The sequence below is a fragment of the Ptychodera flava genome, chromosome 7 (assembly GCF_041260155.1).
Source record: "Ptychodera flava strain L36383 chromosome 7, AS_Pfla_20210202, whole genome shotgun sequence".
Classification (NCBI taxonomy): Eukaryota; Metazoa; Hemichordata; class Enteropneusta; family Ptychoderidae; genus Ptychodera; species Ptychodera flava.
In genome coordinates, this window is record NC_091934.1 from 29,854,790 (window position 1) to 29,881,495 (window position 26,706).

The 26,706-nt window shown below is 38.3% G+C and overlaps 2 protein-coding genes across 2 annotated transcripts; both read right to left on the reverse strand.

The window, feature by feature from the left end:
• Positions 1-291: 291 nt before the first annotated feature.
• Positions 292-9,519, reverse strand: LOC139137224 (cyclic GMP-AMP synthase-like receptor 2). The gene is made up of 4 exons (XM_070705214.1): positions 8,588-9,519; positions 3,862-7,297; positions 3,215-3,531; positions 292-2,960 (listed from the first exon to the last, which is right to left on the reverse strand). The coding sequence occupies exons 2-4, from the start codon at positions 4,082-4,084 to the stop codon at positions 2,652-2,654; spliced, it is 849 nt and encodes a 282-aa protein (XP_070561315.1). The 5' UTR covers positions 4,085-7,297; positions 8,588-9,519; the 3' UTR covers positions 292-2,651.
• Positions 9,520-15,419: 5,900 nt separating this feature from the next.
• Positions 15,420-26,239, reverse strand: LOC139137225 (uncharacterized). Its single transcript, XM_070705215.1, has 10 exons — positions 26,185-26,239; positions 25,581-25,681; positions 24,872-25,085; positions 24,408-24,532; positions 23,360-23,519; positions 20,028-20,213; positions 19,442-19,655; positions 18,958-19,114; positions 17,992-18,232; positions 15,420-16,589 (listed from the first exon to the last, which is right to left on the reverse strand). The coding sequence occupies exons 1-7, from the start codon at positions 26,204-26,206 to the stop codon at positions 19,450-19,452; spliced, it is 1,014 nt and encodes a 337-aa protein (XP_070561316.1). The 5' UTR covers positions 26,207-26,239; the 3' UTR covers positions 15,420-16,589; positions 17,992-18,232; positions 18,958-19,114; positions 19,442-19,449.
• Between the last annotated feature and the right edge of the window lie 467 nt (positions 26,240-26,706).

Consider the following 26,706-nt stretch of genomic DNA (forward strand, 5'->3'; position numbering starts at 1 on the left):
AAAGCCCCCATAGCTGCAAGTTTCAGGCATTATTTTTATGATTCAAACCAAAGTTGGTTCGTGTAAATGTGCTAACACAAGGATATGTATAGAAGTATCACGGCTGATTTTGACCATGGCTACGCGTTTTAACAGGTTAAAGATTAAACTGGTGCCGCATTTATAAAATGGCGCTCCACGGAAAAATACGAAAAATGTAGTATTTCCTGCACATACACATCGTGATCATAAAAGAGACAGGCATGATACCATTTACTTGCATGCACACCACACGATGGCAAACATTTTGTTGCTGTAATCTGTATTTTCTATATCACATGATTCATTCTTGAAAATGGCGAGAAATCTAAAATGATGTTAAAAACGTTTGAATTACATGGCACGTTCGACACTTCTAACAGCGTTATACTCTTTTTCAGTCTTTAAAGGGACAAAGTCGGCCATTTTTCAGGAATTTTGTTTGATACGAGATACTATTTATATGGTTTGACATGTTGAAAGATACTGAATGAATTGTTGACAATGCATATATTCGACCCAGGTTTTAGACAAATTAAATGAGACCATCGCGAAATGAATTAATGGTCATGACCATTAATTCATTTTCGCGATCGTGTCTAAAACCATGTCGAATATATGCATGGTCACCTGGTTGAATCAGTACTGAGACTGGTGTGAATATTAGGAGACAGAAACACAACAAACTAGAATGTGTACATGTACGTTCATATCATAAAATCCAGTAATACATATATGAAAGAACATAAGGTCAAGCGCCTCTCTGCGTAACGACAAGGGTAAAAGGTTATCTGTTTATAATATCACCACCAGTAGGATAGTGAAGCATAAATCTAGTTTCTGCTTTGGATTCTTTTTAATTTAACTAGATTTTGTTTAGAATGTGCCGTCCAAACAACATTTCCATACTCTAGGTGGCTACTAATTAGTGAACAATAAAGAGCTTTAATAGTTTTTGTGTCACAATTATAACTGTAAGTACGCTTTATCATACCAAGTGATATGTCAGAGTTGATACTAATGCGATCGATAAATATAAAATTAGACATGTAGGTCCAATAATCGGTATCATTAATGCAAAATAAACTGCCAACACATGAATTTTGGTCCAGACTGAAAGTTCCCTATTTGCCTGTACATATGCAGGCTATTTCAACAAGCTCAACACCGGGCATTGCAATGTACCTTTAACCATTTCATTACCATGCCCGGACCTCTTCAGAGGAAAATGGAAGTGAAAAGATTCAGAGAGTACATGACACTGTAGCTGATATTACAGAACAAAAATATATCGAAGAAGTTGTATTGTCATAAATTGTAGCTACACAAACTTAAGAGGGAACTAAGTTGAACTCTGTGCTTCCACGATAATTTAGGTATAGAATTTTTATTTTTATTGACAATGCATTATTTCAATTCTCTGAAACCATCCTTTAATAGTTGTCCTTCAAGTAGCTTTCAAGGTATCAAATATGAATTTTCGTTTTTGCTGTTACCTTTTTAATGATAGGTTAAGAAACTTTATGAAAGAAACTATCACTACAGAAGTAGTACAATCACGCTTTTACAAAAAAGAATGGACAGGAGTTAAAATGGGCCTTTTTTCTTGGTTCCAATTACATCTCCTGAGAAAGCCTGGAGGGTAAGTTTTACAAGTTGTAGCCAAATCTGATGAGCACAGTGTCTGAGAGAACCTTTACTTTTACTGTTGAAACCATAATGGCACAGCCAATGATGGCAAAAAACTGCTCTTTGTTAATTGTCATTTCACTCATAAAAATCACATTTTATTGGACACCTGCGACAAGAAGAAAAATAGTTTCTCTTTCACGTGAATGAATGAGAACCAAAAATAGCTTTCCATTTTTCCATTTTTAACAATGTGTACAAGTTACAAGCCTGAAGGGCACGTCGAAAACTGCAACTAAATGTTGCAATTTGTGGATGGTATGATTCATTTTATGCAATTATGAGCCAGTGTCTAAAAAGCAAAATCAACAAAAACAGCGAAAAAAACCAACAAAACCCCACAAAAAACACTGGCATCCAGGCCTCCCCCACTATTGAGCATTTCAAAACCATGGGATAGCGAAAGTAACTAAATAAAGACACCGAAAGTTATGTTTTGATTATATATAATTACGTTCAAGTGTGACACACTTAGAAGACCAAATTTGACGCAAATTGATAATGCAGATTGCTCTTGTCAATCATTGTCTGGCTTTCTACAAATACATGCGTTGTCAAGGAATAATTATTGCAGCTGTTTACATGACATGTCAATTTCAATCAATTGATTTGGAACTAACTCACTGAAACCAATTTGAAAGTGGATATATAGGTAAATACTGACAAAGTTGCTTAAAATATGTTTATTATATCAAACCAAGAGTTCTCAGTCAGCTTTTTCACTATGAGCCGGTCATTTTTCCCCTTCTTACGATATTCTACGCCCCTTCCAATCCTTCTAAATCATACTTTGAAGTATGTAATAAAGAAAAACATTTACCATACTTGAAAACTGCCCTTGGAGAGAATCGTACAAGAAACTTACTCATTGATACCATGTTTTCGGACAAAGCAACTCATTTTATCTCGCTTAATAATCTTACTCTGGCATTTTAACATCTTCCTCAATGCTTTACGCTAAAAATGTTGGTAGGCACACTTAGATTCCGCATGTAAATAAGAGGTTTCCTGCGAACCTCTCTGACTTTATTCAGCGCCTCTTCAATCTCGCTCTTTGAAATGTGACTCAGCATATTGTTTACAGGCAAGAAGAAATTTGGCACGTTTCCTTGCTCCAAGAACCGTATCAGTTGATCAAAATAATCCATGAATCGGTCTCCAAGGTTGGACTCCTTCCATTGGTCAGTGGCTGTTCGTTCGCTAACCCAGAACATGGTCGTCTTCATGTGGTAAGAAGAGAGTACCTTTGGTTCCTAAGAAGAGATCATACAATATTTTCCAGACTTTTTCTACATTTTTGTCAAATCAGAGATCTCTAAACCCCAGCCCCATCTGATGAATGCTTCACCATATACAGTGACTGTTAGAGTCTTATGAAACAAAAACCAAGTTTATGGCGGCAACAACAGATTTTTGAAGATATATATCTTTTTAATTTGCGGTAAACTACACCGTTGTCAAATTAGTAAAAGGTGATACAAAACGTTTCTACTAGACGGTAACTTACCTTTAAAAACTTTCGCCAAATCTTCTTTACAACGAGATAGAACATCCTCTGTTTCTCTGTGAAAGTGTGAGCCAGGGTTCTCTCAGCCAGAGAGAAAGAGAGTCTCCACTGCAGATACTCATCACCGCCTTCCCCTGGATAAGATTTCGGTACAATATGACAGCCAGCCACCATAATAGCACGGACGACATCACTGGTTGGCCATTTCCGATCACGTGTTTCCCACTCCGAGGCTACAGACGGCCATTCCTTACAGATCAGGGCCAAGGCGCCATCCACGGTTTGCTCAAATTCTGCTGTCGTTTCACTCGGGCCGCCTAAAATGTGGCATAGTAATCACAAAAAAAGTATTGATTGGTACGATATGAGTGTAGTAAACTCGCACATAAATCCAATGGTGCCGAGTTTCTAAGATTGAAAACAAGTGCATCAGTGAACGATTCACTCGGGGTGAAAATATCATCATGTAATGCCGACTTAACTCTTCTTTTGGAGCTAAAACACCAGACTGATCTTCATAATCAATCATTCAAATAATATCTGGCAAAAATGAATACAAAATGAACTTTTGTTATACTCCTTTCGAATATTCTAATGTAATTCAAATGTCTAAAATATTCTGTGAATATTAATAATCTTTTTCATACCTTCCAATGATTTTGCTACATAGAAGACACTCAGGGTTTGAACCGGTCCTTGTTGTAGTAGTTCTACTCTACCACGAAATCCTCCGTGTTGCTGATAGTTCTTGTCGATTTGTGATTGGACGGCAGGTATACGCGACCGTACGTAATCCTCTTGGACCTTCAGTAATTTGGATCTCGAGAGGAAGTATTCTTTCTCCCAGTAGTCGAAGAGATGGCAATACATAGCTCATTCAAAATTCTTCCGTGAAAGCTTGTGCCTTGTCCTGCCGTACGCGTATGTGTACGTAACCAGGTAGGGGAGTGTTGACCCACTCTAACGACGGTTTTCCATTCGGGTGCTTGGCAAGACCAAGTCTTTCAAGCTCGCTGACTAATGACTCTAACCCACTGTTAAGACCACACTCAAGGTCGTTTCTCTCGTCATCAATGCTGTCCCCGATGCATCCAACATCTTCACCGGTAACTTGAATGCCTTCAGTCCCTTTTGCATCGTCATCCGAAACTTCGGTAACCATTGCAACTGGTATCATCAAATCCATCTCGTCGTTCAAGTAGCGTTCAGTTCCAGTAGTGTGGTCTGTGATGGCGAATCCCTCGCTGGTACTCCCAGTCCACACATACCTATCTACATTGTTGAGATTATCAAAGCAGGGTTTCAGAACATACTCGAATACGTCAGCCAATCGACCGGTCAGCTTATTTGGTTCCCTCGGAATGATATTACTGGTTTCATGTACACCCATGCCGGGAAAATGCCGAGAGAGTTTGACCGGTTAAGAAGGGCTTGACTACGCAGTTTCTGCGTAGTGAAGCTTCATTACGTATTCATGGTGACCCCTGGCCAGCTGTCAATAACTTTGGGGGCTTTTGTCTTTTGGCCTGCTTTGCATATGCGTCGTTGGACACGACCTGCCAATCACCCAGGTAGTCAATTAAACTATTAATTGACTGTTTACCGACCAATTAACACTATCCAGCAGTTTGCCTATTAATTACTGCCCGTCGCTGCCCGTCCTGAATGTAGCCTATCTATAGCTACAGTAATCACATAAATCATTTATCAGTTTTGATATATACTCCTAAATTGTAAGTTTGATCAAAATCGAGACCACATTCAAGGGCTATGCAGACTGTCCATGTAAGCACACACAGTGACAAGAAGGCGGCAAACACCTACTCACCAAGCACATCGAATCGGCGAAAAGAAGCATAAAAAGCTAGGCTTATCGCCAAAACAAACGCGCCAAGCGCTAACAAAAACCCATACCAAGCGGCCCTTTTCAGGGCCACCAAATACTCCAAAAAGGGAACTACCAAAAAATACGATAAGATGACATAGAACACACAAACACTTAAAAGAAATAACAAAAATCGTACACATAACAAACAACTGAAACACAACATTAAATACAAAATAAACAATCACAGTAACGTAACAGAAAACATGGCCGTGGAAATAAATCAGCTATTTCCAAAGAAAAGCCGACAACAACATGAAATTCAACAACAACCTATCATCGCTCAAACTATGAAACTCCGAAAAATAGTACTAGGCAAAAGCCTTAAAATTCATTCGGACACCAACAAAACCAAACAGAATAAAACCACCTCAGGATTTCAACAAATAAAGTCGTATAATGTGACTACGCTACATCGTGAGACACAAACAATCGCAGCAACACCAATTCAAAGAAAAGTCAAATTGGACTCCACGAACAACAAAAAAACAAACTTGAAAGCTATCTGAAGCTGCTAAACTCGCACTTCTAGAGATACCCTTTCAAACAAGGAAACAAAACATGTCGCGTGCCAAAAGAATCGCGATAAACCAGCTTGCAAACGTTGGACAAATTTTGGGAAAATAACCCTTCGACAAGGGTCGGTTTTTCGTTATTGTCAACACAAACGATTACGTACTCGAATGCGAAAGGCAATTACGTAACACTCAGTATTATACACAACAAGCCAGAACAAACAGTAAACAAAGTAAATGAACTATTAATTAAAATGTACGAGAACGAGCACATCAACCAGGATACTTGTAAGTATCTTGATCCAATAAACATAAAATCCGTACCCCGCAGTGGTACTTATTGCCTAAAAATTCACAAACCTCCGCAAAAATCTAAAAGACACACCAGTCAAAACAAAATTTACCGAAGTAAAGAAATATAGAACAAACAAACCGAACCACCAAACGGACTCACAACGTGACCAAAATTAATATACTTGCCTCGCTAATCGGAAAGCAAGACCACTAAAATGCATTAAAATAAATTTTCACAAACACAAACTAAGGAAAGAATCAACACTGCGACTGATGACAAACCACACTCGGGTTTCGAAACGCAAGCGTCAAAGGGCGACTCTATCAACTTTTGTAACAACATAGGTCCGGCTGCGTCTCGCCATAAGCTTTCCCCACACAAACAAAACATTACCGTACACACTAATCCAAACTTCTCTACAAATATCCAAAGCGAAACAAACATTTCATTAACACAAACAATCGGATAAGAATGTAGGAACACATTTTCGAAACGAATCAAACACAAACTCGACACAAAAACATTTAGGATAGTTAGGTGGGGAGCCTGTTTCACATTTTTTACATCTCGCTATACTGTCTATGATTCTAAAAATAAAGTCATCTGCCACTTTTTCTGTATACGCGGTTTGGCAAAACTCATCTCTTCAATCGAAAGTCGGGCGATTTCGTGGTTCTTTGGGGCACTTAAGTGTACGTCGAGCTTAAGGAATGTAGTTACATTCGCGATGTTTTATTCGAAAATTATTTATTCCTTCAAGGGCAAATGCACATAATTTATGCTGTTGGAAATACTGGCCGCTCATAAACAAGACAATAAACTCAATATATGTGCATTTTTACTTATATTGTCAAAGTACCACCGACACCCACAAAAAACCAAATGGTTCAGTCCAGGTATTTGCAACTCTGCCATCCGACTGGTCAACAGGAAATCAACCATAGGTGTCTTTTGGCACGCGTATACGCCAGTCACCTAGGCGACGGTAATCTGCACCACTTATCACCATCGGGAAGGTACTCCTCCCCATATACCACTGGTGATCCCACCCTCAAGGCACTGCGTCATTCGACCAAGCATTGTTATTGTAATTTCCTGCATAAAATTAACAGCGAGGTCAAACGGTCAAACTCTCTCGGCATTTTCTCTCATGCCAAGCACGGGCCCGTGCACGCAGATGTAGTCTCGTATAGCGACGACGGATTCCTTCGAAACGGGATCGATCCTCATCATAGGGTTGCTTAGCAACGACGTATAGCAAAGCTGTTCCTTGATCTGTGTTAGTAAATCAGCCTCGCTTTCGCGCCCCTCTGCGAAGCGTTTTTCTACTTCTGTTTTGCTTTCAAACCACTGTGAGACGTTTGATTGAACATCCAGAACTGATTTTACTATTGAAAAAAAAAAGGTGAAAATACAAAGACAACAAGTAGGGATGAAATTGATAGATAAATACCAACAACTCATTCACCATTCCAATTATTTTAATTTATTGACTGTTGCATTGGACTCAGTAAATTGATGAAAGTCCGATAAAGGTCCCCACTATAAGATACCCGATTTTAGGTCTCCTTTGGAGGGCTTCTTGGCATAGAAAGCATGTTCACAGCGAGAGCAAGGTATTTTTTTCAACCACTAGTTTTAATTGCCAGTCACACATGCTCTGTAACCATCTAATCCTTCGATCATCTTTATACAGTTCTTACTCAACACGATAGGAACCAATTGTGAGAATTGGTTCTTATAAATGTTCAAATTTATCAAAATTGTTAGGTGCCCTATAGCTTAAAGTTACAATTTTACCACTTATCTAAAAAACAAGTGCGAGGCAAACAAAAGGTGATGACCTTATATTTGCTAATTAAACAAACAATAATACATTATCCAATTATCCCAAATTGGTTCCAATCGTGTTGACTCTTTACTGATCCTGCACATTCCAACATTCCACCTCATAGGGCTTATCCTCTTCGCATCAGGCCAACAAGGCCACAGTGACTCAACTTCTAATCACCTTTGATACCATCACAACCACATGTACTTTCCTCCCATTGTATATGACGCAACTTAATTTTGAATTTCAAATATCGCAATTTTTTGGGTAACTTGTTTCGCTAGTTCCAAACTCTACAAGGAGACCCCTTACTATTAATTGTTGATTTAGTAATAGAACGTTTCATTCAGGAAAGTTTGAGCAAACGTATCAGTCTTTCCCTTTTGGGACGCATACTACCTTAATGAGAATGTTGCCTGGATGGCGTGGCGTACAGAGTCTGGGCCTTTTGAGATGGACCATTCAGCAGAAGTAAAAATAAGAACTGTGTAAATCTAGTGGGTTCTATGGTTATAGCGAATGTGTTATTCGTAGTTGAAACTGATGGTTTAAAATACCGCACTTTCATCGGTGAATACTTTCTAGCACTGTGTCTACTCTCTAAACGGAGAACCGATAAACCGAACAGCTTTGTTAGAGGGGAGACCCAGATTACGCAAAACATATCTTCAAAATGCCTTTCCGCCTTCCGCTAATCAATCTAAACTGGTCAGACCGGGCATCTCATATCGGAAAAAGCTATCTCTGAGAGGGACAAAAGCCACTACTATTACATCAATACGCGTAATGTGACAAACACGTCTGATTAAACGATATAGGCTTGTATGATATCTATAAATCTACCTACCATTACGATCAAATTTTGATCTTGCTCGTCGAGTTTCTTCCGGAAGTCGTGATATGTCCGCAAAGTCTGGGCTCCATGGTGTCCGAAGGCGGTCAAATGCTTCTGTTCGTTTTAAACCCGTCATAAACCTGAAGGTTTCTACGATACAGTAATGTCATGAAGTCAGAGCTAAAACAAATTATACTTAAAGAGGCACTCCCACTTGGTAACATTTTTAAAACACATTTTTAATGCCAATGGTCGATATTTGACGTGGCGACTGCGCGCGGATCGCGAGATATCGATAAAAACATGTCCTCAAAAAAGTAAAAGTTTGAATTCCGGTGGCCCACCTAAATTCAGCTTCCGAACATCGAACGTTCGGCACTGGTGCCATTGTCAACTAAGCTATGGAGTACGAGTCTACGCTGACGCTGTTGTACGCCACAGTACTACTCGCGTCGGTGATCGGTCATGCCCTGTGGGAGAAAGCTGAGTCTTACTTACTGACTCGGCGAAAAAACGGAAAACAAAGTTTGCTGTTTCCACCAGAATTCGCATAGGTGACTAGCACAGTTACGTGCGGTTGAGCGGCCGCCGCGTCGTATGCATAGACGCATACCACGCGGCGGCCGCTATGTATCGAACCACACCTGACCATACGTAACTGTGTGGCAGACGACAAAATGTAGTCATCAGAGGCGGCTAATATTTTACACGTAAAAACTGATATCTATGTGGTATTGGTTAAAAATATAATACAACTGATTGAGAATAATGAAAACGACAAAAACTAAAGAGAAGTTTTTAAAAAACTTATCTGAGGTAAAGGCATAATGCTGTATATAAAGTCTTCGCAGTGGGAGGTAAATTAATTGCGTCGTTCGAACTTATTATGGACGCCCTAGAATATTGTCAATCAGCACAACAACAAACCTTCGGGGGACTTCGGGTCATAATCAGAAACGATCGTAAAACTTCGGGATGCGAAAAATACGCTCGGGAAATGACATGTTTTTATCGATATCTCGCTATCCGCGCGCAGTCGCCACGTCAAATATCGACCGTTGGCATTTAAAAAATGTGTTTTAAAAATGTTACCAAATGGGAGTGCCACTTTAAGAGGTGGCAGCAAAAGAATACGCTGACGTCGCCGTACTTTACATCGGATTTTTATCAGATTGAGCGACAATGAACACGGAGGGCACTCTCAGCCAATTTAATTAAATACCGCAGGATATAACAGCCGCTCATTTATTTTGGTTTAGCTCATTTACTCCTTTCCAACTTTTGAGAGGTTAAAAAAATGAGAAAACAAGGGAATCCTACAGAATTACATTTTTTATAGGGTTTAAATTCCAAATGTCTATTTCCTCTGATCCTGGGCATTAAAAATCAATTTTCGCCCACTTTGAATTGAGAATTTGAGCGGTTTAGGTTACTTTTGTCAAATGAGTCTTGAAATTTTGCAAAAGTCATCACCATTTATTGCATTAACAAATAACTTTAAAAAAATCTTGCTTTCTTTTGGAAAAATATATTTTTTTGCATACTGCATCACAATACTGCCTTCACCATTATAAAATTAATTATTTCATATCATATTCATTATTTTGGACTTTACCTGCATATTATTTTCATGAAAACCTGACTTCAGGTGATTTTAGTCAGGTGTTTTCAGGCGAAAACAACCGACTGAAGCCAAGGTAGGGGTAATTTTTATATTCTGTCATGCTAACTTCAGGTGATTTTAGTCAGGTGTTTTCAGGCGAAGACAACTGACTGAAGCCAAGGTAGGAGTAATTTTTATATTCTGTCATGCTAACTTCAGGTGATTTTTAGTCAGGTGTTTTCAGGCGAAGACAACTGACTGAAGCCAAGGTAGGGGTAATTTTTATATTCTGTCATGCTAACTTCAGGTGATTTTAGTCAGGTGTTTTCAGGCGAAAACAACCGAGTGAAGCCAAGGTAGGAGTAATTTTTATATTCTGTCATGCTAACTTCAGGTGATTTTAGTCAGGTGTTTTCAGGCGAAAACAACTGACTGAAGCCAAGGTAGGGGTAATTTTTATATTCTGTCATGCTAACTTCAGGTGATTTTAGTCAGGTGTTTTCAGGCGAAAACAACTGACTGAAGCCAAGGTAGGGGTAATTTTTATATTCTGTCATGCCAACTTCAGGTGATTTTAGTCAGGTGTTTTCAGGCGAAAACAACTGACTGAAGCCAAGGTAGGGGTAATTTTTATATTCTGTCATGCTAACTTCAGATGATTTTAGTCAGGTGTTTTCAGGCGAAAACAACTGACTGAAGCCAAGGTAGGGGTAATTTTTGTATTTTGTCATGCTGACTTCATGTGCTTCTTGTCAGGTGTTTTGAGGCGAAAAAAACAGACTACGGCCGAAGTCTAGGGTGTAGATTCTGGTGACACCAGATCCTTCACATGTCATGTTGAAAACACTGGTCTCTAGTTAAGATAGAACGCACCTCGGGGACAGAAATTCAGGCCTTCAAATTTTATCAATTTTCTTCTGACCAACCACTTGTGGGGGCTCATTTTGAAGCTCTTGGCGAAAGAAAAGTTTTCACCATCTTAGTTTTTGAAAATCGAAAATTTTATTATTTCTCATAGAGTTAACACAGGGATGGCAGCCATTTTGGATTTCAAATATCGAGAAATAGCAAGTTATTTGTCTCTCTAGTACAAAAGTTTGCACGGTGACCCCGGATTTTTATTCTTGCTTTGGTAAGAGAATGGTTGAAAGTTTCTGAGGAAAGTTTGAGCAAAAGTTTAAGTCTTTCACTTTCGGGGTGCATATTACCTAAAATGAGTGTCTTTGGCAAAAAAAGTAACTAAAAACTGAGGCACCTTAATGATTTATGAAAAAATTTGTTTTATATTTTTTTTAATTTCCTTGATAAATTTTGGTTGAAAATAAGTGGTATAATCATGTTTCAATATTGTGTAGGTAGAGAAAACTAATTTTTATCGATAGGCTATCTTTCTGTGTAAGTGAAAGTTAAAATAAAACTGTTGAATGCTTATCAGATGTAGAAGGGTAGGTGCTTGGTCAGTTTGGTTACTTCTTTCATTGTATGCATTTCAATTTTAACGTATGGATATTATTTTGACTGGAATAACAAAACTGAAAACACTGTTACCTTTTATGAACATTTTATTCTGAAAAATACAATTACAGTTACATAGCAAGGACAATACATGGGGCCCGGGGGCACCGACGTCCTTTGTACCTCCTTACTGTTTATTAATTGCCATAAATGTGAAATTTGGCAAAAAGTCAAATTGTTTTGACATAAATGAAAGTTATTTGAACTGGTTGGTTACCGCTCCAGCATAAGTTCAAGTGTGGATTCTAAGTATCAACAACCTCGATATGAACCATTGACTAAAAAACATTTGCTTGTTACACTCACCACACTTGTACTTAGTATTTGGAGTGTACACCTATCTACAATACAATGATAAAAAGTTTGGACTCTGTAGGTCAACAGTGCATCTTTAATGTATGAGACTAAATAAGCTTACCCCTCAAGTATGTATAGGCCAAAAACAATATTTAATTTTGAATTATGTAGTGCAGGGAAGGACATACAATATGGTGAAAAGCAAACTAAATATAAAAACTGAATATACAATTATATGGAAATGTTGTTTTACAGTCATGAGCATCTGGTGTGTGCCGAGAGACAAATATTAAAATTGGACAGTATCATCCTGACCACAGTTTGTCTGACTGGTTGTTTCCTTCTGATTTTCTGACACGGTGATAGGTACAAAATATTATGCTATTCACGATAGTTATACAACATAGCTTGCATTTTGTTCACAGTAGAACTGAGTTTTACATGTAAGATAACTTTCTCGTAAACTGTAAATTCTGGCTTCTGGCAGCTCAAACGTCGCAATACTACATTTTTTGATATGATATGGAGTGATTTGCACACATGCAGTGACAGTCGATATATTCATAGTACGAGAGTCTACTGTACATTAAAGCATAGTGATGTTGACAACTACATGCATGCCAGTGCACGATTTCAAAGTAGCCAGGAGGAAATTCTAATGGTCTTTTAGTGGAAATATAAGTATTAAACGACAGTGAAACAAACAACATTAGTTATCGTGACCTTGCTAAAGTGCAATCTCGGATCGTGTATGATCTGATGATCATGCCAAATTACCATGTCGGATTATGCCGTGATTCGGAAGTGCGCGTACTTCCTTAGTAAATCGGTCAACATAAAACTTTAAAAGCACACACTTTAGCGATCGTAGTCAAAAACGATGTCAAAATCAATGCACAACTGTCGAAATTACCCAAAATAAGCAACAGAAAACTAAAAGTTATCGCTGTGTCGAAAGGACAGTACATCAACATAAAAAGACGCTAGTTTGTTATAACATGGAGGCCGGAGGTAGAAGGACAGAGCATTCCTTCGCTCTCACCCAGCTATTAGTACGGGCCGCCGGTGGGATTGCCTCACTATTAAAAGCAATGGATTCGCCGGTACTGGGGAGTACCGAGTACGGAGGCCATCATTCTTCAGTCTATCGAAGGAGCGTTTCGTGCCAAAAAATACATGACAGCAATCAAATATACGCTAAAACCTTTAAAACGTCAAAATTCGCAACTGACCGAGAAACATGATGGCGTCGGTTTGATTTTTCAAAGTCCTTGAACAGAAACAACGCTAACTTGTTATGTGCGCATGCGCATATTAAGGGGAGACCCATTTGATTTCGGGGGGGGGGGGGTATGCAGGAAGTGGGTATGGGAACTTTTCTTTGTTAGAGAGACAGCATTTTTTTATTTCTACAGTCAGACCTGCATCAATTTTTTTTTTCAAATGGAGTAGCAGTGCAATTTTTCAAATTTAAGCCAGTGTTTCACATATCACAGGATGTTTTTATTTATTCATTTTACATTCCAACAAATGACAAACAAAATGGAAAGTCTATGATATACAACAAAATGGAAAGTCTATTGTATATACAACTTTAAATTATAGAACACTTTTTTGGCAAATCAACTGTGATCAGTACTATACCTGCTTTTCTTTAAAACAGTCAATTCCTTTTAAGTTCTCAGGGGAGATGTTATCTTTTGTGGTCAGAGAAACAAGGCTCACACATTGTATTTCATTATATTTGTTGTTCCTCAATTTTCATTGTCAACTTGTAATCTTTCTAACATATTTATATTGAGAGAATAATGTATTGGTTTTAACACTAGTTTATTGACTTCTATCTTGTGTTTTAAATTTTCACGATTTACAGAAGTCAAATAGTCCCATCTAGATATTGCCTAAACCACTGAGATATTGCAACAGAAATCCTGAAACATGATTTCTTGGGTCAGAAAAGGGAAGGAAAACATCGAGTGCACCGAGGTGTAAAGTAGTGAATGCTTATATCATAAGTGCTGGAAAAAAAAACACATAAGAATTACTTGTGGTAAAAACATTTGCGTGCCTTTGGCAGCATGCCAGCAAAGAATACATGAGAATGAAGTTTCCAAAATTTTGCTCATTTCAACAGCATTGTGACAATTCCTTTTTTATTTCTGTCCGTTATGAGAATATTTTTTTCTCAAGCCATTACAGGCTTAATTTTTTCTTTTATTTCACCTGGTGACAATTTTTTTTCTCGAAATCCTCCATACCCCCCCCCCCAGAAATCAAGTGGTTCTCCCCTAAGTGAGCCCCTGACCTATACGGGCCAGTGGATTACTTCCTCAGTAGAACTGATATGCCTGCCAGTACCGGTGTTTATCGCCTACGGAGGCCATCATTCTTCAGTCGATCAAAGGCGCCTTTCGTACCAAAAAATACACGACAGCTGCAAAAGTGCATCACTGTCAACTTCATAACTATAGAACATATTGAAATACACAGTGAAATGTTCACAACGTAAAAAATGTGCCCATACCGAGAAACAAGATGGCGTCCGTTTCGATTCTTCAACTCAGATTTTGTCCTACAGTTATTTACTAGCTACAGTTTTTTATCAAAATTTTTGCCTCAATCTTAAAACAAATTGACTAGGATATATTTTATAAAGGTGACAGAAATTGACTTTGGTGCTCAAAGGGTTAAAGGGTAGCAGTTGACAATTCAATAATTCTAGACTTTCAGTTTGTCGCTTTCTCCTGAAAACATTTTACTAAAGGCTACCAGTTGACTGTTCAAATTGCTAGACGCTTGAGTCAGTTGCTTTCGCCTGAAAACATTATACTAAAGGCTACCAGTTGACAGTGTTCCAATGGCTAGACTCTTGAGTCAGTTGCTTTCGCCTGAAAACATTTTACTAAAGGCTACCAGTTGACAGTGTTCCAATGGCTAGACTCTTGAGTCAGTTGTTTTCGCCTGAAAACATTTTACTAAAGGCTACCAGTTGACAGTGTTCCTATGGCCAGACTCTTGAGTCAGTTGTTTTCGCCTGAAAACATTTTACTAAAGGCTACCAGTTGACAGTGTTCCTATGGCCAGACTCTTGAGTCAGTTGCTTTCGCCTGAAAACATTTTACTAAAGGCTACCAGTTGACAGTGTTCCAATGGCTAGACTCTTGAGTCAGTTGTTTTCGCCTGAAAACATTTTACTAAAGGCTACCAGTTGACAGTGTTCCTATGGCCAGACTCTTGAGTCAGTTGTTTTCGCTTGAAAACATTTTCCTTAAGGCTACCAGTTGACAGTGTTCCAATGGCTAGACTCTTGAGTCAGTTGCTTTCGCCTGAAAACATTTTACTAAAGGCTACCAGTTGACAGTGTTCCAATGGCTAGACTCTTGAGTCAGTTGCTTTCGCCTGAAAACATTTTACTAAAGGCTACCTGTTGATGGTTTACATTTTATTTTGATTTTGAATGCAATCAAAATACATTATGTGGAATATTTTTATGGAGTGTGCATGTTTTAAATAAAAACCTATGGCTAAATTTAAAAAATGATTGTTGATGTGCATTATTTCATTTTACTACACATATTATCCTAAAATGAGAAACATATTCATACATTTTTATAAAATTAAAGAATGAACCACACTGGAATCATTTTTTTTAACCTCGGCATACTAGATACTGCCCAACGCAATAATTGAGCAATTTTCTTCTCCATTTGTAGATTTTTATATTAAGGTTTTATAAATTCAATGATGAAAAATGCTCCATAGAGAAGATGCCTTCCAACCTTGATTTTAGGTTATAAAAAAGTCATGACTTGAGACAGGTATTTCAAAAACTATAATTTTATTGTAAACTATTCTACTTATGGAAAAAAACTTGAAATTGAAAGATTTACTGAATTGCCATCCACAAAATGAAGTTTAGTGCTATGTTTTCAGACATTTTAATTTTTGCAGTTGAAAAAAGGAGACTATTCTCTTCCACGGTAAGAAACACAAGTTTTCACATGTCCAAAGTTTTGTTTTTCCCTTCTAATTCGCCAAAAATTGGTCTTGACATTGTTCATTTTTTAGATTTCTTAAAATGAGCAAAACCCAAAATAAATGAGCGGGTGTTATATATGTTTTTAGGGTGCATGCATAAATTTCTTTTCGAAAAGTAGGTCCTAAGACGTTTCATTGTCGTCTCCTGCACTTTTTGTCCGCAATTAATAACGATTTTCGAATCTCCTGGTGAGATGTTAAACGTTACGTTACAGAGAAATAATAGGGTGATTTTTATGTAAAAACCTTCAAGTTTGTGTAATATTTTATCAGATTTCCATAAAAGCATCATATGTCCCGTTCTGGAATAAACAGATCATCACTGTCATACAGCATATACATTAACTGTTGTTCACACATGTCATAGATATGAATTTTGTCGTATATTTTTTCCGACTGTGACGCAAATGTAAGTGTTCAGTCGATAAGAGATGAAAGGGAAGTCAAAGTATTCCGGTTCGTCTGCTTCCGACATTTCACTCGGCACATGAATTTCCGTCGTCTTGTCGACGATTGAGACCTGCAGACATTTACCAGTAACTGCGACCAGAGGGTGGACATCTGCAGTGACCAAGGAAGTTGAATATTCAGATTAAAGTATTAAGTTTGTACATAAATTAAGAAATACGCCAAACACATGCAATTAAGTATCGCATTTATTTTCGCTCAAGTGAACGTTTAATTACTTTGGTATATACCCTCCGGGATGTTCCTGAAGGCCATACCTTGATCCTTTCCGTTGTAGTAATAGTGGAGAGTTCTGTTTGGAAGTCGGGCGATTGCGATACGATCGCCTCCGGATATCATTTCCAAGTTCAGGTCATTATCAACCCAAGTTAACTTAAAGTCTTTGACAAAATTAGAATCCCTACAAAGAATATGGAAGTTGTCGTTATTATACACTTGAATATATACGATCTGTCCTTCCGTAATGCTGATCCACCGACCCACCCATCAAGCCAAATAACTTAGTTTGTAATACTGTGGCTGTAAGGCGCCAGCACAGTGAACCTTCCTAACTTGCTTTGGCGACAGGACAGCGCAAGACAGTGATTGACAAGTTCACGTGACCAAATCCTATGTGTGATTGGCAAAAATGGCATTCAGTGTATCAAAATATGAACGTGATTTGATTTATGAATTAAACTTGAAAATCATATTTGCATATATGTGATGGGCCGTTTCATTCATTAAATGAAAGTAACCCAAGGAAAAAAACACAGATCCAGCCAATCATTGTTCAATCCTCAACAATGATTTTGAACGATTCACAGCAAAAGTAAACAGACTGCTCATGTGATAAATATATAATCCAAATATTTCTCTGTTTGACGTCATTGTATGCTGGTATATTTCGCTGAGCCGCACAACTTTGAGCCGAAATCAATCGTATCTGATAACATTAACAAAGAAATATTCAATATGATTATATATATATATATATATATATATATATATATATATATATATATATATATATATATATATATATATATAAACCATTCACGGAATATCCATACACACATTATCTGTAGTACGCATGTGTCAAGCGTGTTTTTTCTTCTAAATCGTATCATAATTTTACAAAGATACATAATCCTGCAAACGTCTTCTATAGTCGCAAATGTAGACTCTCTCACAGCCCGTTCGTTCACCACACAGTTATGCGCCCTCAACGGTCTTTCTAACAAGCGACGCTCACCGAACCATGCTTTGGCGTAGCAGAACCTTGCCGACTTCACCGGCTCGCTGAGCTGAACTGCTGAAGGTAGTTTTATGGTCTGAGGTGAAGCCAGCGAGGGGGTGTTAGAGAGTATATCGCAGATGCTGCTTATAATTTACTATCAAGACATCTATGAATGTGACACAGAAAGCCAATGAACTATCAATTATTGATAGGCTGTCCTCATACAAAGCACCTGTGATGCAATAAGCTATACTAGTAACTCTACATCATGCTTACCAAATTCAAGCGAATCTCTCGTACTTTCAGGGTCTGTCTTGTCAATATTGATCTCGAAAGGCTTTCCAGTCACGAGAGGTTTGTCATTTACGAAGACGGCCCTGTGGACGGCTGTTACATATTCAGAGTCGATCCTGTACGTCAGAGGTCCGCCATCCTTTACGCCCGCCCGTTCACCGACCGCTATAAATCGCATAACATCCGCGTCTTGAGAAGCTTCCGTTAAACAAGGTTGTCAGTCCTGTGATAAGAGCAGCCATTGTATTGCTTTGTTTATTTCCTGTACATTGCCTTGGCGAAATCGTGCAGAATGATACAGGTATTTACAAAGTATGGATAAAGGAACCCCAAGTGATATCGAGTATCTTGGTACCAAACAAAGTAGTTTTGCTCGTCTCAAAACTTGTTGAATCAAGTCACAAACATGTGGGTAACCTGGCTCGTAGTGTTTTATTGCTGTTTTCACAACATCTCCGGCCTTAAAGCTTGTTATAAACTTAGGCGCTTTAAATAATTCTTGTTTGCCGTCCGCGTGCTGATAGGTTTGCAGAGAAAATTAAGAAAACAAACACTATATTAACACTATTGCAAATAAAATTATTTTTTTTTCAAAAAAAGTATTAAAACTCAGCTTATGTAAATACACTTGCGTTTTTTGTCTGTGTTTATTTTTTCCCTGCCTGGCTGCTAGGTTTTTCAAACATCCAAAGAGGGCAAAAAAAGAATTTTCTTTAAATGGCCTTTCAAAGTAAGGGTATGGAAATTCATATTAATGAGATCATTCTATGAGAGTTACACCTTTATAAAGTTATCCTTATATTTCCCTGGTATTCAAGTGAGCCCTGTTTATAACTGTCCTACCTTGGACAAACAAGTCGACAAAAATTTGATAAGACAAATATGTTCGCCGGGGCCCAATAAAGCAACGACTGTACAGCTGAACAAAATGCATGTATTTCAACTCACGACTTTCTTGCCAGTCTCTGTATCGTCTTTTGGTTTCAACTTGAACTTCTTGTTCAAGCGATGCTGTCTCAGATTGTTGAATTTCGTGCGACACAGGTTCCGAACTTATGGGTGGTTTTCCGTAGTACTCGCACATTAGATTGGCAAGAGCCACCATCTTGTAATCAGAAAGTGATGGTAAAACAAATTAATCACGTTCTCTTGGAAGTTTGCAAACATGCCTTCGACCAAAGTGCTAGGCGTGTTGTCCTCTTCAAAAAAATATATACCCGGCCAGTGGCAAACGAAAATGATGTATGACATATTTCGTTGAAACTACATGTAAAAGGAAACTCAGTCACTCACAAGAGACGTATATTTTTGTTTTCCAGCATTTTGTGACAGGTTTTAGTGTCATCATACGAGAGAGTGAAATTAAAATAGCTATGGAAAAGAATCAAATACATCCCCGGATTTTTTCGAACGTCACATGATGATATCCTACCTTGTCTTTCAAATTACGGTGATGCTGTTGCATATATTGAGTAGAAACTTCACGAACCCAGTATCCCCCGCGGCAGATGCAAAGCGGATACTGGCGTCTGCACAGCTCAATATGACATAATTCACAGAGTTTAGGCTTTCCCACCTTTGGTCGTCAAGGTAAAGATCGTCATCACCATTTGCATAGAAACCGAGAGCCATTTTCATCAGAATATCTGAAAAAATACAACTTGTAACTTACATCATGCCCTCGGATCTCGGTTGAATTTAATCATTAATTGTTGTCGTCATGTGCATTGTGCTTGATCACTCCAGGCAGTTCTTGATGTCGCTTTAGTGTTCGCTGGTGTAGACATGTGACCTTTTCCATTTCACGTTTAACATCCGGGTATTTGTGCATGTAGATGCTATATGTAATTCGTGGCTTTCAAAGACAGTTGCAAAACAGGAAAGAAAATGAAAGCAAAATCACAGGTAGAAAAAATTCTTTTGTAACCAGCGGTTCGATTTTTTTTTCATTGTATCTAAAGTTTATGAAGTCATTTTTGTACACTGTCTAGAATTGCACTAGATTCAGTGATACCAACCCAAACAACCATCAATGCCAGCTATGCGATCTGCAACGGCCATCCTTTCTCCCCTTACGGTTTTGTTGACAGCCGCATTTATTGCATCGAGCACGTCCTTGGCTTCTTCAGGTTCCATTTCAGGGAGACTACACACCAGGGTCTCCACAAATGCACAGGTTTCAATCACCTTCTCGTCCTCGCACTCTGAAACGATAGCATTAATAGAATCCCATCCCTTGGTGAGCTGAGATAGAATGTACAATACCAACTGGGGTATTTGAGTGTGAGAGATATCCCATCTCAGACGATTGGTCTGCAGAATTTTGTTTTTGCTCATCCTACCTCCAATACTTAAAAGCCGATTCACTTAGGAAATGCTGTAATTAATTGTATTATTATTATATTGTATTATTTCTCTAGAACAAAATACTTATATTGTGCTTGCATTCACTTTAACAAACATGTGCAACGTAATTTTAGCATTAAATGTTGTATTCTGACTGCTATAGCTTTAAAGCATTAGATAATTATATTTTGGGATGTATTAGACAAAGTAACAACATTAAACTGGTGCTTATATCAATATTCATATACTGGAAACATCAAAAACCCCATTCACTTTGAAGTGCGTCTTCTGCCCGCACTGTAGTTCTGCTTTAATAGTTGACGATTGGCGCTTGGACAGGGAATGACCAATGACATTCGTTACATAAAAATATTTTCCTGTCGCATGTTAATACTGTACAGAGCAGGAAAAAATCGACCCAATAAGCTTACTTATGAACACCAACTCCAAGATATTAGGTTCAGCTTCTGAGCAAAGAAGTGAAATAGTCAATAATTTGGCATCGAATTTATTCATGGTGTCTGTTGAAGAACAGTTTCAGTGAGAGAAAAAGAGTTCAATTTCTCTAAATTTAATCGTTCCTAAGCCTTGAACAAAGCCTTCACCTGGATCGAGGCTGAGGCCTGTAACAGCTATACGAAACAGTGCAAAAGTCATCAATAAGTATACGGTGAAACTTACCGTTTAATCTGTACAAAATTGCACTAAAAATAATGTCATTTTGATTGCGAGTAAAAGACTGGGTGGAAAAATGGATGGTTATAATATATTTGATTTATTGCACTTTTTTCGTGCGCGACCAATAGTTCCGAGTGTAGAAATCCGTTCATGGCTCCAAGGAAGAGAGTCACGTGTTCAGAGTTCGATATTTTACTCGTTAATTCAAACAATTAAGGGGGCACTGCATCCAACACAGTGTACCTTTTGCTCTAAAATATTCATTCAATTTTCATTAAGTTGTTAACCCAAGATTAAAAAATCGCTGGGGTTCACCTTTGTAAGTTACAGAAGTGTTAATTTATGGAAATGTGTGCAAATCACCCCATTCCCTGGCTTGTTTTTCCTCCGAATTTCAAAATTTCCGAATAATTTAACTTCACTCTGGCTGGGTCAAATTTTCGGAAATTTTCACATTATGTTCTTTAAATACTACATAACAAAAGGCCTATTTTGTTTGGCAATAAAGTACTTACATTTTGAATAAGAGGCATTTTAAATTTGCTAATCATAATTTTAATCATTTTTTTGAGTGTCAGTCTTTCAACCCTTGCCATTTTAGAACGAGGATAGATAATGCAAAATAAAATAGTCGTTTTTTTCTACCTATACTCTTCTTGCTAGTGAAATATTACATTTCAGAAAATAGCTTCAAGTTTTCGTGATTTTGTCTAGTGTACAGCAGGCATAGGAACGCTCGCTCGCGAGAATTGAAACTTTTGCTATACATAGCAGACATACGCATTTTAATCGAGGCAACAAGGTTCGGTGTTGCAGTTGATTTACATTGCGGTCTAGATGTTCTGTGTTGTGCATTTTAATCACGGTCTTAAACATTCCATGTTGCGGTCGATTTGCATCGCGGTCCTCGTGGTCCGGTATTCCCCGTTGTTCTTCAATTTAATCGCCGTCCCAACGACGCGTTCCGTGTTGCTGTCGATTTGTATCATGGAGGACTCTACCTCCATGCACAGTCCCTCGTGGGCTATTCAGCTCTGGGACTATTCGACCCATAGACGAGTGTACATAAGCGAGAAACAAATTCTCGCTTATGTACACTCGTCTATGGGTAGAATAGTCCCAGAGCTGAATAGCCCACGAGGGACCGTGCTCCATGATTTGTATCGCGATCTCTACGTTCCGTGTTGTTGTTCGTTTTAATGGTAGTCTCAACGTTCAGTGTTGCTGTTCATGCAGCTGATTTGCATCGCGGTCCCAACCTTCCGTGTTGTAGTTGTAGTGCATTTTAATCACGGTCCCATTTACGTTTTAAGTTACTGTCGATTTGCATTGCGGTCCCGACGTTCCGTGTTGTAGACTAGTGCATTTTATAAGTGGCAGTCACAACGTTCAGTGTTGGTGTTCATGCAGTTGATTTGCATTGCGGTCCCAACCTTCTGTGTAGCGAGTAGCGAGGCAGGCTCAGCCGAGGGACCGTGGCCGATCGTACGAACCAGAAGAGACAAGCACATTATGGTTCAAACACTCAACACTTGACGGGAACTTGAAAAAGTTTACAGTTGAGCCGTTCATGTTCTTGCCGCTGTCACAGCCACCAAAAGAACAACGTCTTCCCATAGTGAAGAGAGGACACTGTCCTGATCATGTAAGCGGAAACCCTAGAAGTTACCTCCCCGTGGGGAGCTTACAGGAGGTGTGAAATACTTTACTTCCCGTTATGAGATACGGCGTCGGGCAAACTTCGGAAAGCCGAAAAAAGTCGACTGGAGAGGCTCGGGGGACACGCCCACATTGCATTTTTCTTTTGCCATATTTCATAATCACGCGCGCTAAACGAAAAAAGAAATGAATGTAACTGTTTTATAGATCATCAACTGTGATTTTCATATTTTTTATCATCAATACCAAAATTGAGGTTTTTTACCCAAAACATACACTCACTTCATACTTGCCGTAAACTACTGCTGCCATACTAAAGTTTAGAATCTCTGCTTTTTGAAAACATATAGTATGAGGGGTTTCCTTGTCATCTTTGAAGAGAAATATTGCTTTAAAAAACTGTGTTGGCAACACGCAGTTTCACCTTAACAAGAGGCATTTGATTTACGTACTTATTAGAAAATTGTTCTCCTTAAACTAACATTTGAATGAATGACTGGATCCACCGCTATTGAAAATCGTAGGAAAATATCCAAGTATTTTGTCCTTCATTGTTCAGTTTATCATGATCTGCAGTTATTGTGACATCACTGTATTTAACAAATTGAAGTCGAATGCACATACAGTAAACAATGGTCTTTATAAAGCAACTGCCAGTGAAACTTACGAGTTGTCAAATTTTCTTGTATGCCACTGATGTCTTCCACTGTCTCGTCGGTGACGCTATAGAGATCAAGTTTACTGAGGCAACGCCGTATGAAGGTCTTTTCCGATTCTTCACACTTCTCCAAAAGCTCAAACAAGAATGGCACAGCTCTTCGCTTGATCTGAAGTAAAAGTTGATGGCGAAGATTAGATTTGCCACACACGTGTCAGTAAATGGTTACGAGGAGAAAGACAAACATTCAGGGCAACATTACAACTTTTACACTGTAAACATACGGAAACTCCAGTAAATGGGGTTTGTAGAGCTTTGTACAGAAGAGTGAGTCGCAATCCGAAAGTATAAATGATTTTAACGATTTCCAAGGCTTTGGTAACTAAATTCCGCCCGTTTTTAGAGCAACAACTTCAACGGCTTCACCTGTGATTCACTATATATCAAGTAAGAAGAAGATAATTTTATTACGCAAGTTTCCTTGATTCTGTCTTAATGGCGGGACTTATTAAACACGCATCTTTTCCTGTAATGAACTATACTGGCCGAGCCAGCCACAAGTTTTATCGCCTGCCCGTCTATTAGTGTACGACTGTCTGCCAGCCGAAGCGCACCTAATTGTTCATTTGCAATATAAGTGGCCATTTCGCTAAGCGTAGACATAACTAGATTTACAACAAATGATTTAAGTATTTGAAACGAAAAACCGGTTTTTATATTGTTTGTTTCATCTTTGAGCGTTTATATTTTCTGCAACTTATTCAGAGAAAGATAACTTGCCCTTTTTACGTTTGTACCTTGGTTAATTGTCATTTTTTCCCCGATGAAACAAGATATCATATAATTCATATGCAAACTTCTTTATTTGTTCTGCAGGATATCGCGATCACATTTATCGACTTCAATTACAGCTTCAGTATAACTTAAAAGTCCCAAACTAAAGTCACTTTACACGCTGGAAGATATGTAATGAACGAAACAAGTAATCATGTACATTCCTATTTTTCCAAACATTGAGCTTTTGGAGAATTACAAACTTCTTTACACATCAACTCACGTTCTCTTTATTCTTAGGATGCTCTGATAAGTTTTCCAACCCTTCTACCAGTTCTTCAATAGAAAACCCATGATGCCTCCCTTGCAAGCTTTTCTGCAGAAATCCAGTGATAATCGCAATTGCTCCTGCAAATATTAAATATGATGAAGAACATGTCAGGAAAATGTAATAGGCATTCACATGAAATCCAGTGATTTTTTTTATTTAAGTAATATTTCCTTACCAGCAAGACTCAGTACGAACAGAGTAATGCAATTTTCTGGTTTACGTTATCGCCAGAGATAAAAATCGAACTTAATTCAGAAAACGAGGTAACATTTTATTGTTTTCATAGCTTGCTCAATTCTATTTTACATTCAAGTGCTTAAATCTGATCTCTGGTCATGTAAATAATGGCGAATAACTTGTGTGCATGTATATTTATGAGCATTGAACTATTGAGCAAGTTTGCAACTTAAATTTACCCTTTTCGTCGTTTACTAAGTCCAATTCCTTATCTTTGTTGATCACGTAGCTTAGAGTCAGACACGCAGGAAAGCTTCGCTCGGGGGTGTCGGATCCCTTGTAGAAATGCAGAACTCGTTTGGCCTCCCGATTATCGAAGTATTTGTGGTTTGATTTCGACTTTACTAAATTATGAAGAATGTGCAAAGATGACGAAATCAAACTCCATCTTCTCTGTGAATGGAAATTGTAACATTAAGGTCAATGAAATAAATAACATGCCTCGGTCACGTCTAATAGAATAAAACACAGGAGAAAGACATTACTTAATGTGAAATGCTAAATTTAGTAAATGTATGTTTACTCAGGTTTATGTGAGTTAAACAGCACGAATGCACCAAGTGCATCGCCATCAAGAGCACAATGTAGTGACATTCGACTAGACTGTCTATGGGAACACACACACACACAAAATCCGTATTGGTTCTCTCTTTTCAATGAGCGTGAAAATTTAAGCATGTATTATTAACCGGGAAAGACGAAGCGCAATTTGGACGTTTACAAGTTCAAATTAACCAATAATTTATTAACCGATTAATAATTATTTCTCGAGACCAAGCAAAAAGGACCATAGGCGCCAGGCACAAGTGGCCTACGGGTCATGTGTGTGTTTTTTATCACAGGTGATTGTTAGGCTGACGTCATAGCGACTGAAGGGGAAGTCCCTACCTGCATTGGCTTTTCCGATGACATCCATTTCCGCGTTTCAACAATGACCGGAGGAGCTTTCCCATGACTGGGATCGACATCCTGAAATCTACGCAACGCAGCTAGAAATAATAAATATTATGATATTAGTCCGTGTAACTCTCCATAGCTCTTGCTTATGGTTACATATAGCAGCAGTAATCGTCCGCGAACAAATCATAGAGGTCGTTGAACTTTTATCACAATGAAAGGCAGAACAGGCATTACACTCAGACAGTATCAAACCGAAAGTAATTTTCTACAGCAGATTAAAAGGAAAACTTAAATCCCTACTTTGATTAAGATCACCATTGAAATACTGTCGCTCTCGCTGACCGTTGATAGATATTTTAATGAAGGTGTATTCGAAATATTGGCTAAATACTGATACTGAAATTGTAGGCGGAAGTGAGACATAGTCTGAGCACATACTTCGTACCCGCAGCCAAAACAGTCTATCGTGTATTTATAATGCACATATGGGTAACGGCAATGAAAACAGGGATCGCGCACACAGTCATGATCTAGATCTTGAAATTCAACTTAAGGTATATTTAATGAAGGTCTGCATGGCCGGCAAACTTACCTAGAATACCCATTGCGTCCATTGTAACAGCTGCCACAGCTTGAATCTCGATTAAATATTTCAACAGCGCCAACATGACCTCTGGTAAGGTCAGATGCTGCAGTACAGTGTTTGTCGCCGCCTACATAACAAAGTTTGATATTAACCGGCCAAATGACGAAACGGCGAAATGGCAAAATGACGAGAGAGCAGAATGAAGAAATAACGAAACTGAAATATGGAGAAATTATTTGCTACCTGAATTATGCTTGATACGATGTCAATGACCCACGTCGTCACTTACAATATAAGTAGATTGATTTGAACGCCATCTTAACTATTGAGCACCTTGACACCCATGACTTCGGCTATACCTTGGTTGTGCTATATTTTATCTCAAGATAGCTCGGGAATGCTGTATAATTTTGGTCGTGATGATAGCTAGATTTACTGTTATCATGTTAGGCTATATTGTTTAATCAGATTATTCTTTAGGAGATTAATGTAAGAGTAGAGGGTTATGTCCCTCTCAGAGATAGTTTT

Excerpts from the sequence above, each read along its gene's own strand:
- LOC139137224 (XM_070705214.1), bottom strand. The coding sequence starts at position 4,084 with ATGTATTGCCATCTCTTCGACTACTGGGAGAAAGAATACTTCCTCTCG. Across the intron at positions 3,532-3,861 it reads TGTAGCAAAATCATTGGAAG|GCGGCCCGAGTGAAACGACA; the intron begins GTATGAAAAAGA and ends GCCACATTTTAG. Across the intron at positions 2,961-3,214 it reads TTTGGCGAAAGTTTTTAAAG|GAACCAAAGGTACTCTCTTC; the intron begins GTAAGTTACCGT and ends ATCTCTTCTTAG.
- LOC139137225 (XM_070705215.1), bottom strand. The coding sequence starts at position 26,206 with ATGGACGCAATGGGTATTCTAG. Across the intron at positions 25,086-25,580 it reads CATCGGAAAAGCCAATGCAG|AGAAGATGGAGTTTGATTTC; the intron begins GTAGGGACTTCC and ends TTCCATTCACAG. Across the intron at positions 19,656-20,027 it reads TGGCATTGATGGTTGTTTGG|ATATTCTGATGAAAATGGCT; the intron begins GTTGGTATCACT and ends GTATTTTTTCAG.